The sequence below is a fragment of the Orycteropus afer genome, unplaced genomic scaffold (genome assembly GCF_000298275.1).
Source record: "Orycteropus afer afer isolate SDZICR_OR568_19922 unplaced genomic scaffold, OryAfe1.0 scaffold00208, whole genome shotgun sequence".
NCBI classification, from domain to species: domain Eukaryota; kingdom Metazoa; phylum Chordata; class Mammalia; order Tubulidentata; family Orycteropodidae; genus Orycteropus; species Orycteropus afer.
In genome coordinates this window covers 875,374-889,833 of record NW_006921795.1, presented here as the reverse complement: position 1 = coordinate 889,833, position 14,460 = coordinate 875,374, and the positions used below count along the sequence as shown (strand labels likewise).

Sequence of the window (14,460 nt, the reverse complement as noted above, 5' to 3'; positions counted from 1 at the left end):
AACCTTTTTTTTTTTTTTTCTTTCTTTCTCCTTAGTCCACACCTGAAGTTTAATAATCTCACCCTGATTTCAACCCATGGACTTCCAGGAAAAAACCTTCTGGCCACTGAACAAAGAAGGTTTTTAGCAAGCGAGTATGAATACTATTTACTTTTTCATTCTGAGGCCTAAATGTCCTAAATTGTGTGTAGTTGTTTTAGGCTAAATATTAAATTTCATAATAGAAAGGAGAAAAGCTGTGGTTTTTTCTGCAGGAGTTCAGATGTTATTCAGGAGATTCAAGCATAAACCCATGAACAAGTAAATGGCTGAGATTGGCAGGTTTGAATTTATGGGAAAGTGCCTCCCTATTCCAAATGATTGAGACAAATCTACTGATTCAGCCTTTGCCTGCACTTGTGTTCTGAGTGTCCCTGCAAGACAGTGGAACTTGAAAATTATATCTGCATAAGACCAGGTAACTCCCCAAAGGTTCAGCATTAGGGGTGAAGGACGGGGGCCCTTCATTAGGGTTTGATCTAACACCCACCAAGGCCACTTATAACTAGGGGATGAAGAGACAGAGGCCTTCTGTACAAACCTGGTAGGCTTTATTGTTCTCATCCCAACAGAATCATTCTTTGACAACAACCATTCTAAAAAATACCATCTTATTATCACAAAGCTTCCATTAGTTTTAATTTCCAGTAGCAAAACATGAATATGAGAAATATTAGGCTTCCTGCTTCTTGAAACAATGGCCTAATTTTCCCAATCAATGGGAAGAAATTTTTCCCAGTGAGGAGGTTCATTTCAGAATCTGTGAAGAAAGTAGCTTCCTCCCTCTGTGAAAAAAAAAGATTTGCTTTACTTTGAAACAGTGAGAAAAAACAGAGCTTCCTTGCCAGCAGAATCAGGCTTATTTTGACCTAACACACGAGACTATAAACTTTGGTTTATTTTGAAGGACATCATTATGAAGCATCATTATGGATGTGACTTTTGAGCCAAATGGATGTGGATTCGCAACCTGCACCAACCACTAAGGGTCTTGGCCAAAGATTTAATTTCTCTTAGCTTTGGTTTCTTTGATTGTGAAATGTGTTTGATAAGCCAACTTTGCCTGGCTTATGTTAAAATTAAACATTTTTGGTTAAAATTGGCCTGACTGAGACTGAAGGGTCAACACATGTATATCCCCTCCCTCACTTTCCCTCTTTATAAAGGAAATGTTGGCTTTACTGACAAATGTCTTTATCAGCTTGATTAAAGATTCCATTTATACCCATCTTAGGTGTGTTATAGCAAAGAACAGCTGGAAAAAGACTTTCTGCCTGTATTACACTGTATTGATGGAGCATGTTCCTGGGTGGCAAACCACCTGGTGTCTTCTGCTCTGCTCTTACTTCTCTGCATTCTCAACACATTAGCCAGAGCAATGCTGCAAAAATGTGAATCAAATCACAGTAACTTATATCCTAGAACTGCGCTGTCCAGTATGGAAGCTACTAGCCACATGTGGCTATTTAAATTAATTAAAATTAAGTGAGATTAAATATTCAGTTCCTCAATCACACTAGCTATATTTTAAGTCCTCAGTTGCCATATGAGGCTAGTGATTACTATATCAAACAGCACAGGTACCGCACAGAACATTCCCATCCAGAACAGAAAGTTTTAGACCTAAAATCTGACCTTGTCCTTTCTCTGACTTCATCTTTTACTAGTTTTGCCTTTTGCTCCTACCACTCTGGCCATGCCAGCCTCCTCAGTGTTCCTTAGACATTTCAGGTAACTTTCTACCTGGGGGTTTTTGCTTTTCTCTTTTCAAGTCTTTATTTAAACATCACCTTTTCAATGAAGTCTGCTTAAGCCACCCCCTCTCTTTGCAACCAGCTCTCTCAACACATTCTTCACCCAACTCTATTTTTTCCCTTGATACTGAAATTCTTTTAAATGTTACATAATTTGCCTTTTAAAATTCTATTCATTCTTTATATTACAAATCCCTCCACTGTATTATAAACTCCTGAAGATTGTTGCCTTCCTGTCCACTGATGTATCCCCAGCACCTGGACAGTGCTTTGCACGCTGCAGGTATTTAGTAAATAATGTTGAATAGATGAAAATTAACTCTAAAAGTACCTGCAAAATTCTTTCAGTTAAGCTACAGACAGGAATTAAATAACAGCCCAGTACATTCTGGGTGGATAACTCTTTAGATGTAATTGTAGTTCTTAGAGAGGACAGATAGAACCTTCAGCAGGATGGTGCCTTTCAAGCTGTCCTCTGGTTAAAGATTTTAAAAATAGCAAGTGTAAATGATACCCATAAGTATAATAATTTATATTTCTCATTCTAAATACTAATTTTGAGTTTTTCTACAAGCGGTGCTTTTATGATTGTCTTGGAATACCTGGTTTTGTCTTCTTCCCCCGTCCTGCCTCTAGTGGAAGTGCTAATCATGCACCTAGCATGCAGAGGAAGGAAGACAGTGGGAGGGGAGAGACAGGAAGTAGGAACAATCCACTAATTAGAAAATCAATCCTGAGAAAAAGAAAGTTAATTTTGATGGTCCTTCTTTTATGAATGTCCCAATAAATTCTTTATGATACCCTCTGAGTTTCCTTTCAATGTTGAAGGGTTTTGATTCCACAAAGTACAGGTGTCTACTGTACTTTCATTTGTTCTTTTCAAGTTTGTTTTATGCTTTGCACTTGGAACTTTGGGCTAAGTCTTCTGACCAGTTGGTTTGAAGACACCATCAACCTTGAACATGCTAGCTATTCTTCAAATATATTCTAGAAATTTCTTCATCCTGCATTTCTGCTTTCTTCTCCTCTTTATTATCTGTCTCCAGGATTTTCTATGAAGGCAGCCTTTCACATTATCTGAGAATAAGAACCATACTCACATGAAGTTGTATTGATGCATCTCCTTTGGTTTCTTCTCTGTTTTCCAGAGAACCCTGGTAGAGCTATTTCTGTTATTTCCAAGCCAGAAGATAGCTCCTCCATGTTAGAATATTGTTGTTGTTATGTGCCGCCGAGTCGGACCCGACTCATAGTGACCTCTCCTTGGGTTTCCGAGGCAGTGTCACTATGGAAGTAGATTGCCCAACCTTCCTTCCGAGGAGTCACAGGTGGGTTTGAACCTCTAGCCTTCTGGTTAGCAGTCAAGTTCCTTAGGCACTACGCTACCAGAGCTCCCTGTTAGAATATTAATACCCATTAACTCTGCTTAGGGAGTAATTTTGGAAAACTATCGCTTACAGTCTCCATTGTTAGTTTCATTCACTGGTGGATCAGCTAAAGGAAGTTGTTTCAGTTACCTAGTGCCACTCTGACAGGAATATACCACAAATGGGATGGCTTTAACAAACAGAAGTTCATTCTTAACAATTTGTATGCTTTAAGTGTGAGTTCAAAGTTCCAGGCTCTAGGGGCTGAGTGAAAGGCCTTCTACCTTAGGCTTCAGCTCAGCCTCCTGCTCCCGGCCCACTGAAGCTGGAGGCTTTTCTTCACTCAGCTGCTGGCTGCTGAGGCTGACAAACCCAAAGTCAACAAGTAATAAGGCACAGTCCCAATATTACCAAACCACACAGCAGGCCATTAATTCAAGGCTATTAAAAGTCCCAAGATCAGCAGAGCATGGCAGGCTGCTGAACAATGACTCAGCTACATGCAGGGCTTAAGCATGCCATAAGCTAGAGACCATTCCCAAAGCTGCTGCTTATATACAGGAAGCAGACCACATCCCTAAAGCAGCTACTCAGCTGCTTGTAGTAGATCCCACCATGGAGTTGATTGCCAGTCTCATCATGGGGAATAACTACCGTCACCTGCCCAGCCACTTAACCAGGCCCAGCCAAGTTGACACACAAAGTTTAACTACCACAGAGGTCCAGACTTATTGCTATGTAGGAAGAAAAGTAGTTCCTGTAGGCACAAATGGTTAATACACTAGGCTTCTAACCAAAAGCTTGGAAGTTTGAGTCTACCCAATGGTGCCTTGGAATAAAGACCTGGCAGTCTATTTCTGAAAAAGCAGCCTTTGAAAACCCTGTGGAGCACAGTTCTACTCTGATACACATTGGGTAGCCATGAGTCAGAATCAACTCAATGGAAACTGGTTTTTTAGGGAAAATACACATAGTGAAAATGGATATGCAGCAGTATTTTAAACTGAGAGTAATATAGTGATAGATTATCAAAATAAGCACCCCACAGCCTTCAATAACTCTATTTGCTTTTGAGTAAAGGCCCCTAAAAAATTCAGTGTTTCTATGTACCACTTTCCATTGGATAGATCTTCACATTTTGACTCTGTAATGTGCATTCTGACATCATGAAAACCACTGTCCTACTGTCATTAAAAATAACATTGTCTTAGCCTTCCCCAAATTTCCCGAATGTTGTTATCTTTGAGCAAATCCTTGTAAGACTAATTTCTGTGCACTAACTGTGTTTAATTTTTCTTCATCTTGAACGATTCACAGCACTATTCTTGCTGTGAAAGGGACTATGTAACAAATAAGGCCAATCCGTTCACAAAAGTCTCTTAGGAATATATGGAATCAATGAAGTTTCTGTTTTCCTATAAAGCCATCAAAATGCTGTTCAAAGGAGAATTTCATCTCAGTATGTATTATTTCCCTGTGACAGGCCAACCCTCTGATTTTCTTTTTTTATTAAGGAGAAATTTTCTTATTTTTAAATGTTGTTTCATGGAGAGATACAAAGCCCAGAGCTCCATTCTCTTTCACACGTCCTATAACAGGTCTAATGTGCATCCATTACTAGAATTCTCTTTGTGTGGCAAGAGCAGACCCATGAGTGGATCAAAAAGAAAAAATATTCTCCCATTACCACTTCAGGATTCTGTTTGCCCTCAAGGAGAGTAAACAGGATTATGTGTCATTATTATTATTAGAGTAATACCCTTCACATATGCATCCTACTTGACAAAGCAGCATTTCATACTGCTCATGTTCATTCCTTACAATGATCAAGGCATGTAGGGAAGGCTAATTATACCATTCTGAGAGGTGAGGAAGCTGAAGTGTCGATAGGGCATGCAGCATCCCTGGGGTCCAGCTCATCAGCAACAGCAGGGATGCCAACTATGGCATGATTCTTTTTGAAAAGGATCATGCAGCTTAATTTTAAATGAAAGATCTTAGACTGAGTCTTCAGAACAGGATCATTAAAAAGCCATTTGTATAAGGTCAAACCTTTCAGAAATTTCTGGAAACAACCCTCACACAACTCTTTAAATAAACTCAAAGTAACAAGAAACCTGCTATTCTCACATGACAGCTGAGTGTCCAAACTCAAATGAAACCCAGAAAATGGAAACCTATGTGGCCATCAGTGCCCTAAAGCCACAGCATTAACATACACATTGAGTGTGCTGATATTAGAAGTACCTGTTTCCCTTTCCATTACCTTTGTACTGCAGAGTAAATCCCAAAAGTCTCCAGGGTTTATAATTGCTGCAAACATAATTTCCCTAATTGACATCTTCTCTAAATAAAATGGGTTTTGTTGTTTCGGCATGAATGTATACACAAATTCTAAGAATGTATTATTTTTTTTGAGAGAGATATTCTAGGATTTTGACAACTGCCTTTGAGAATCCTCAGTGATGTCACTTTCTTCTATCTTATTTCCTCCCAGACTATGGCTAGTATGACAATTCAGCAGCTAAAGTAAGGGTATAACCACCATGAAGTAGAAATAAAAGAAAGATATATATTAATGAACACACATACACACACCTTCCCTGGTGTTGGGTGGCCTAAGCTAGGTAGAACAATTTAGCTTAATGAGAAGATGTCAATTTGTGACTGTTTCATAACAAAAAACCTCTTCATATTGGTGCTGGTAAATACAGCAAGAACACAGAGTCAACCCACTAGGGGACTTGAACCAGTTCACCAGATGTCTAATTAATGCCCACTGTCAGCTGCTCAAATGTCACTGATGGGTCTTCTCTCTTTGCAGCCACTGTTTTAATGATAAAGATTATGCACTGATGTCGCTTTGCTCCTGGGTTAATGTTGTGGTTGGTAGGATGACCAGCATAGACCGAGTTGCCAAGCATGTCATGGTGTCTGAGGGAGAAATCGTGCTTTATGACCACCTCATCCTGTGTACCGGGCAACAGTACCAGGTAGGGCTGTGCATACAGGGCCGCAGCTCCAGGGGTGATGATTTGTGTGTTTACTGGGGCTCATGCTGACTGGGTAAAGGGCATCCCTTCCTACCAAGACAGCTGCCACTCTGTAGTCATAAGCCTGTTCTTCAGGACCCATATGCATCAACAGAAGTGTGTTCTCAAACCCTCCCAGAAACCCATTCCAAGAGAAACATTCTGCCCAAGGATAAAAAATCACAGCATGTTAGAGAAATGTCATTCTTTAAGCTGTTGTTCAAAAGTCTAACACTTACTGCTCACCAAAGCCAGATCCAGACACAGTCAGGCCTGCATTTATAGTAAATTAATTTATGCCTCAAGAGGCTAACATTTGGCGGTTGTGATGTATGTACGCAAAAGTATTTCAAACACGTGCACCTTCCGTCAGCCTTTATTTTATTTGGTCTCTCAGTTATAAAGCTAGGAAATCTGATTGATTGATTATCTACCCAGTAACCATATTTTCCATTTTGATGAAATTCTCCAGCCACATTTGAATAAAACATTGCTGGGTACAACTGAAGCTGTTAAATATCTTAGGAGAGCAAATTTGAATATTCCCACTTTGCAGTATGTATTTGAGTTTCATGTAGTTCACAAAAGTAGGTATCTGTTCAATGAAAAGAGATTTATTTTATAATTCAACTATTGTTGTTGTTATGTGCCATCGAGTCGGACCCGACTCATGGCGACCCCTCCTTGGGTTTCCAAGGCAGTATCACTACGGAAGTAGCTTGCCCCATCTTCCTTCTGATAATTCAACTATGGGGGTCCTTTAATCATATTTTTGTGCTGAGGAACCTGGATTGGTCTTTCTGTGGTTTTGTTCCTGAAGACAATCACAAAGTTAACATTGATGTGTACCCCTCCCCCTCTCCCCCTGCCATGTTTTATCTGGTACTATCTTAGTTAGCCACCATCCATCTGTCAGTTTATTGTACTGTGGTGGCTTGAATGTTGTGATGCTAGAAGATATGCCACCAATATCTCAAATACCAACAGGGTCACCCATGGCGGATAGGTTTCAGCAGGGCTTTCAGATTAAGATAGACTAGGAAGAAAGGTCTGATCTACTTCTGAAAATTAGCCCATGAAAACCTTGTGGGTCACAACAAAACATTGTCCAACTTGCTTGCTTTGGACATATCATCAGGAGGGATCAATAGCTGAAGCAGCACATCATTTGGGGAAATAAATACCCAGTGAGGACGAGGGAGACCCTCAGTGAAATGGACTGACATAATAGCTGCAATGACAGCTAGAGTTGAACATGCTGGTGATTGTTAGGATGATGCAGGACCAAACATTTGTTTTGTTTGGCTGCACATAAGGTAACCATGAGTCAGAACTGACTTGACAACAGCTATCTGTCACTTCTCTATCTTGTGTTGCTAGCTACCTATGTATGTATCTTCGTCAGACTATCTTGTAAATAATTGTGTATTTGGTTCAGGGCTGTGTATACAGGTGTGCTTTACATTGCAAAACCATGAGGAGGCAGTGCATGGTAGCAAGAAGAGCAGTCTTAGTCCAAGCATTGCTTCCAAATGTGCACTGCAATTTTGGACATCACTTAACCAACATCTGAGTCTGGACTGCACATGAAGACCACCTTGGGCATTTTTTGAAATGTACCAAGAGGGCATAGGACCCACCCTGGGAGATTGGTGGGACACAGTCATTTGTGTTTTTCTGAAAAGCTTCAAGATGATTTTCAATCAAGGCTGAGAACCACTGACTTGAACTTTCTCAACCTCAAATGCTTCACCTTTACCTTACAGCAACATTTCCCAAATTGTAACATGCACACAGATCTCCTATAGGCCTTTATAAAAATGCAGAGTCTGATGTGGTAGGTGTGGGGCAGGATCTGAGATGCTATATTTATAACTAGCATCTGAATGGCCACTAGTCCTGGACCATGCTTGAGGCAGTAAGGCTTGGATCCATCTCTGAGACCCCTTGTAACTGATAAATGAGGATTCTAAAATCACACTGCAGATCATCTCCAATTGCTCAGAATTTTGACAGACTGATAGGAAATTCCTGTCTTTTTTTCTTCTTTTTTTCTATAGCATTCCAATTCTTTTTTCTTCTTCTTCTTCTTCTTCTTTTTCTAAATCAAATTCTCAAAAAGTAGAAAATTATTTTTTCTGGTTAAAAGATGAAAATAAAACTGAGGGTATATCTTAATTTTGATATTTTTGTATTTATCTTACTTTTTCAAGTATTAAACCAGAAGAAAATGCCACACACCCCTTCAGCTATACCCATGCCTCACACAGCTGCCCCATGGGGTCCAGCTGCTGCCTGGAGTACTGACTCTGGAAAATGTGAGGGGAGACCTGGCCAAGTACCCAGAGGCTCGGGCATCTGCCCATGTGTGTCCAGCTGCCCCGGCAGCTTTAGTATGTGGCACACATTAAGCTCTTGCCCTTTCTACAACAGGAAAAATAAAATGAAGAAGTGATAAAGGGAGTTCCAATTTAATTTTTCCAGAAGGATATAACAATTGAAGGTACATAGAGTTATACAGAAAGGGCAGATCAATTCACATGGGAGATTCTGTTTTTTATTTCTTTTCCTATCTCCTCCCTGAGTACCTTATGCTTTTGTCCCAATTTTGACCATGTTTTTTAACAATTTAAAGTGATGAAAATAAAGCTTAAATTCAAAGCAACAAGATACCCTGTTATAAAATATAATTTCAAATCTTAACCTATAATCAGACATTTTAAATGGTATGTATCACTCTAAAATGTTACACAGTATTCTTTATGTGCAAATAAATCCATTACCATCAAATTGATTCTGACTCATAATGACCCTCTGGGGTCCCCATAGGGTTCCCAAGGCTGTAAATCTCTACAGAAGCAGACTGACACACCCTTCTCCTGCAAAGTAGCTAGGGAGCTATAACCACCAACCTTTCAGTTAGCAGTCAAGTGCTTAACTGCTGCACTACCAGGGCTTCATATATCACTTACATTTTTTTTTTTATTACAAAATCTATAGTGTTGTTGTTGCTGTTGTTGTTGTTGTTGTTGTTGTTGTTGTTGTTACGTACCATCAAGTCAGATCCGACTCATAGTGACCCCTCCTTGGGTTTCCGAGGCAGTATCACTACGGAAGTAGATTGCTGTTAGGTGCCATCAAGTTGGCTGTGACTCATAGGGACCCTACGTACAACAGAATGAAACACTGCCCCAGTCCTGCACCATCCTCACAATCCTTGCTATATTTCCACCACTCGTCTTCAGTTTGTCATACATAGTGGCTTACATGTTGCTGTGAAGCTAGAGGCCATTCCACCAGTATTTCAAATACAAGCAAGGTCACACATGATGGACAAGTTTCAGTGGAGCTTCTAGACTAAACGAGAGTGCGAAGAAGGACGGGGCCATCAACTTCAGAAAAAAATAGCCAGTGAAAACTTCAGAATAGCAGTGAAACACTGTCTGATATATTACTAGAAAATCTATGTACAAGGTAAAACATTGAATTGGGCTTTAGGGCTGAACATGAGAAGCACTGGTCTCTCTCCCAAACTTTTCTGCTTCCCAGTCCTCTTGCCTAAGGCAAATGCATTGAAGCATTTCTGTTGGTAGTTCCTTAGTGATTACCATCTTCCCCCATTACTCTAAATAATATATTTATAGAAGTTTTTTCCTTGATCTGTCAACTTAAGTTTACCAAGAAACCATCCATTTTGGAAGTTGATGATTTAGCTAGTTAAACTAAAGTGTTTAGTTAGTTTCTGATTTTTTTAAACTCCTGTCCCAATTCCATTATAAATTTTTAAATTATTTTTATTGTTAAGCACAGGCTGGCCCTGGAAACCACTCTTGAGATCACATACAAATGAGACTCCTCAGACACTCTCCATGACTCATGGAGAATTGTGGAGATGATAACCATGGAGAGTTTTGATAATTCCAGCCAAGGCTTTCCAGCATGCCTGCTAAGGCACCAGATGTGTGAGTGAAGCCACTGTGGACCCTAGAGACAAGTCTGTCCATCAGCTGAAGATCACCAAGATCTGTCAATAACACATGGAATAGAAGAACCACCCAACTGAGTTCTACACAAATTTAGGACCCATACAATCTGAAACATAATAAAATGGTTATTATTTAAACCACCAAATTTTGGTGTGAGACCACTGGAACAAAAAGATACCACAGAATAAGGGGAAGGGCATAATGACTGGGAAAATCAGAGGAAGATCATACTTTTGAAAATATTCCGAGACAGAATTCACACACCAAAAGGAAAAAATTGCAAAAAACTATCATCCTCAGTAGCATTTGATCACCCAGCCTCTGAGGTGGGAGCTGACATCATTGAAGATCAGAGGTAAAGTTGAGAAGGGCACAGGAGTAGATGAAACAGGAGATGGATGAATAAGGAAAGATTAGAATTAAATCCCCATCAGAGACAGAACTGCTGCTGTACAAACTTAGTGATGCTGGAACAAAGCAAAAAACTCCCTTATGACAGAGACAAAGGAATATACTTGGCACAAGAGAAGAGAGGATATGTTAGACATGGAGGAAACATTTTCCAAGAGAATCAAACAATGGGACTATTCTGGTTACCTAATGCCATTCTGACAAGAATATACCACAAATGGGATGGCTTGAACTCACAGGAGTTTATTCTCTTACAGTTTGGAAGGCTAGAAGTCTGAGTTCAAAGTGTCAGGATCTAGGGGCTGTACGAAAGCCCCTTGACCTTGGGCTTCAGCTCTGCCTCTTGCTCCTGGACCACTGAAGCTAGAGGCTTTTCTTCACTCAAGCAGCTATTGGCTGCTGAGGCTAACAAGCCCAAGGTCGACAATTAAAATGGCACAGTCCCAATGTTACCAAACCATACGGCAGGCCATTAATTCAAGTCTATTTTAGGTCCCAAGGTCGGCAGAACATGGCAGGCTGCTGAATAACGACACGGCTAAATGCAGGGTCCCAGCATGCCATAAACTTGGGACTATCCCCAAGGCTTCTCCTTATATATAGGAAGCAGACCACATCCCTAAGGCAGGTACTCAGCTGCTTGTGGTAGATCCCACCATGGAGTTGATTGGCAGGCTCATCATGGGGAATAACTACCACCAGCTGCCACGCCGCTCAACCAGGCCCAGCCAAGCTGACATACAAATTTAACTACCACAGGGACTAAAGACAATGATTAACGATATGCTAGAAGAAAAGTTGCCTTACCTAAAAGCATATTGTCCTAATAGATTATCACCAGCCTTACTTCTAGAAAGAACAAAAACAAGGAAGTCTTCCAAAGTTTCCTCTCCAGCATTAAATGGCAAAAGAAAATGAAACTAACCACACAGAATTTTGAAGGAAATGTGGTGATTCAGTAATCATATGCCCACCTAAGTGGCATATAATATGCCACTCATATTTGAAGCTAGAAAGTCATTATTATATGTTCATGAGCTCAGAGTGATGATCTTCTTTATTCTTTACTTTAATGTGTTTTGTAAATAACTGTGATAGAAAAAAATTTAGAACTTCACAATAATATAAATCAGCAGGTGGCAAGCACCACTAATAATTTAAAAAGGTATGTGTAAATGATTATAAATATAAGAATAAATTCAAAATAGAAAATAATTACTTTTAATCTAAATTATTCTAGTAAAGACCAAGAGGTTGTTGAAAATAGGGAGAGAGGTGGCAAGGGAGGAATAAGCATTGTCTTAAATGGGAAAACTCAAGGGTAGTAATATTTCAGTCCTGTTTCTTATATAGAGAGGAAATAAAGAGGACTTTTGAACAGTGAATAAATCCACCTTCCCAACACTGGAGAAAATAAAGTGGAAGAAAACATCATTCATGTAATCTAAGGGAATGAAACAAAGGAAATAACCACATAGCTTAAAAGTGAAAGTATAAGCCAGTGTGACATAAGGAGAAAGAAATAAAACATTTCTAACAGTGAATGTCATAGGTTTAAACTGCCATGGTCCAAGACTTAGTTTTTGTACTAATTCAAAATACAAGAGAAACACAAAAACAAAATGACACCAAAAGTTTAAGAATTAAAAAGGCAGTTAAGGGGAGTGGAGGGAACACTGCAAAAATAAAATTATTTTTTTTTTAAAGGGACTGTGTCATGCAAATGTAAACACCTATTAATAAGAAGAAGCAATGTTAATATATAACAAAGACTTAATTGGAGAGAGAAGAGCATTAAATGGGACAACTCAATACTGACAAAGTGCAAAATCTGTGATGACAATATAGAAGTAATGAGCCCCTCACATACTGAGCAAGATTAGGTCAAAGGATATGTCACAAAAAATGAGGTCATATTTTAGAAGGGAAATAACAAACTGAAGCACATTCAGGGACTCAAAAGTCACTCCAGATGTTCAACCTGGAAGATGAAAACCAGAGTAACAAACAGGATGTTGTCCTCAGATACATGAAAGGTTTTAACGTAGAAATTGTATCAGACTGGTGCATCATGGCCCAGGGTAGCAGAATTAAGGCAAACTAGCTAAAGGAATATGAAGAGAGAGTGCTTTGTTTCTATAAACTGTTTTGTGCTACTTTATTGCAAAAGGGATAGTCTAGCCGAGGAAACAATGAGGGTGCTGTCTTGGGGCCTTCATCAGGGTGATAAGAACACCTAAGTTGTTGAGTTTTTGCCATGTGCTGGGCATGGGTTAACTGATATAACCCTGTAAGCTACTGTAAGTAGCTACTGTAAGTAGCTCTCTGAGGTAGGAGTCAGTTTTGTAGATGAGGGAACAGAGGTGCAGAGAAGGTGAGGTAGTTTGTCCAAAGTCACACAGCTAGGGAGTGACAAACTAGGATTTGAACCTAGAGCATGAATTCTTAGCTACTATTTCTGTGTCTCTCTCCCTCTCTCTCTGTCATTTTCTGTCTCTCTCACTTTCCCATTTTCTCTCCCTCTCTTGTCTTTTTCTCTTTCCTCCCAGTTACTCCTTCCCTCTCTCTTTATATGTACTACAGGGATTATATTTGATCACAACACAGAGATTCTAGAGTTTATTGTTTTTAGCTAAAGTGTAATAGTTCCAAAAAAAGTTTGTTTCATCCTCTAATTAAAAAATATCTGGAGAAAAGCAACTCAGGTCTGGTAAAGTGGCTCCCTGATGTTACCAGGAACCCAGGCTCTCTCTATCATTTGTTCTTCCATCTTTAATCTGTGGTTTCCATACTCAGCATTTTAAGATTGCTCCTGGAGCTCTAGCCATTCTGTGTGCAAGAAGCAGTAAGGAGGAAGGACAAGAGCAAAATGGCTTTTCAGGTTGCCTCAAAGACTCCTGCTTATTATATATATTGGTCATACCTAGGTGACAAGTTGGGACATGTTTTTCAGCCAGGCATATTTCCCAGGAATCAGTTACTAAGACAGACGGAGAGGCAGGACACTGGTTGGGCTGCCAGCAGTCCCTGCCACAAGAATCACGTTATTAACTTGATAAGTGGAATGGGGTGGCTGGGGCTCTACCAGTCATTGGCGCTGACCCTGTTTAATTCTTAGTCACCTGATGGAGGGTAGAAATGTCATCTACTACTCTCCAATGACCAGTTGATGACAGTTTAGTTAGTTGCAGAAAACCCTCTGGTTTCTATAGCCAGCATTGAAGACACTTCTTCAATAATATACCCAGGACCCCATATTGACATTTATTCCCTCCCTTACTTTGATAACAGAATATTAAATTTTTTCCACAATTCAACTAAACTCTCTGTAGACAAATTAATTGACCTTAGGTTTTAAAATCCTAGCCTCAGTTTTGCTTATTTTATGAAAATGTCAGTATATGAATATGAAATGTGTTAAACCATTATGTTTTCTTTATCTTCTCTAATCAGTTATAGTTTAAAAGTATGTATGAAAAAACAACTCCACACATTTGAGAGCACATGATGTTTAAATGGATTATCAAAATGCAATTCCATTTCAAGAGTGTGTTGTTGTTCTTGTTATGTGCCATCGAGTCGGACCCAACACATAGTGACCCCTCCTTGGATTTCCAAGGCAGTATCACTACGGAAGTAGATTGTCCCATCTTCCTTCCGAGGAGTAGCTGGTGGGTTTGAACCACCACCCTTCTGGTTAGCAGTCAAGTGGCTTAGGCACTACACTACCAGAGCTCCATTTCAGGAGTGTAGTGAGCTAATTTTCAATTTAGACCTTACTCCCCACCCCCCCATCTAAACACCCAGGACCTCTGGTGGCATAGTGCCTAAGGCATGTGACTGCTAACCAGAAGGCTGGAGGTTCAAACCC

General features: G+C 39.8%; 1 protein-coding gene across 1 annotated transcript in view; it reads left to right on the top strand.

Annotated features, from left to right (window-relative positions):
• CFAP61 (cilia and flagella associated protein 61) overlaps nucleotides 1-14,460 on the top strand; it is a 722,434-nt gene that overhangs the window by 460,505 nt on the left and 247,469 nt on the right. Inside the window, exons 18-19 of the mRNA XM_007948197.1 lie at nucleotides 36-134; nucleotides 5,985-6,153. Coding sequence (XP_007946388.1) covers nucleotides 36-134; nucleotides 5,985-6,153 — 268 coding nt within the window. The remainder of the gene's footprint in view (nucleotides 1-35; nucleotides 135-5,984; nucleotides 6,154-14,460) is intronic.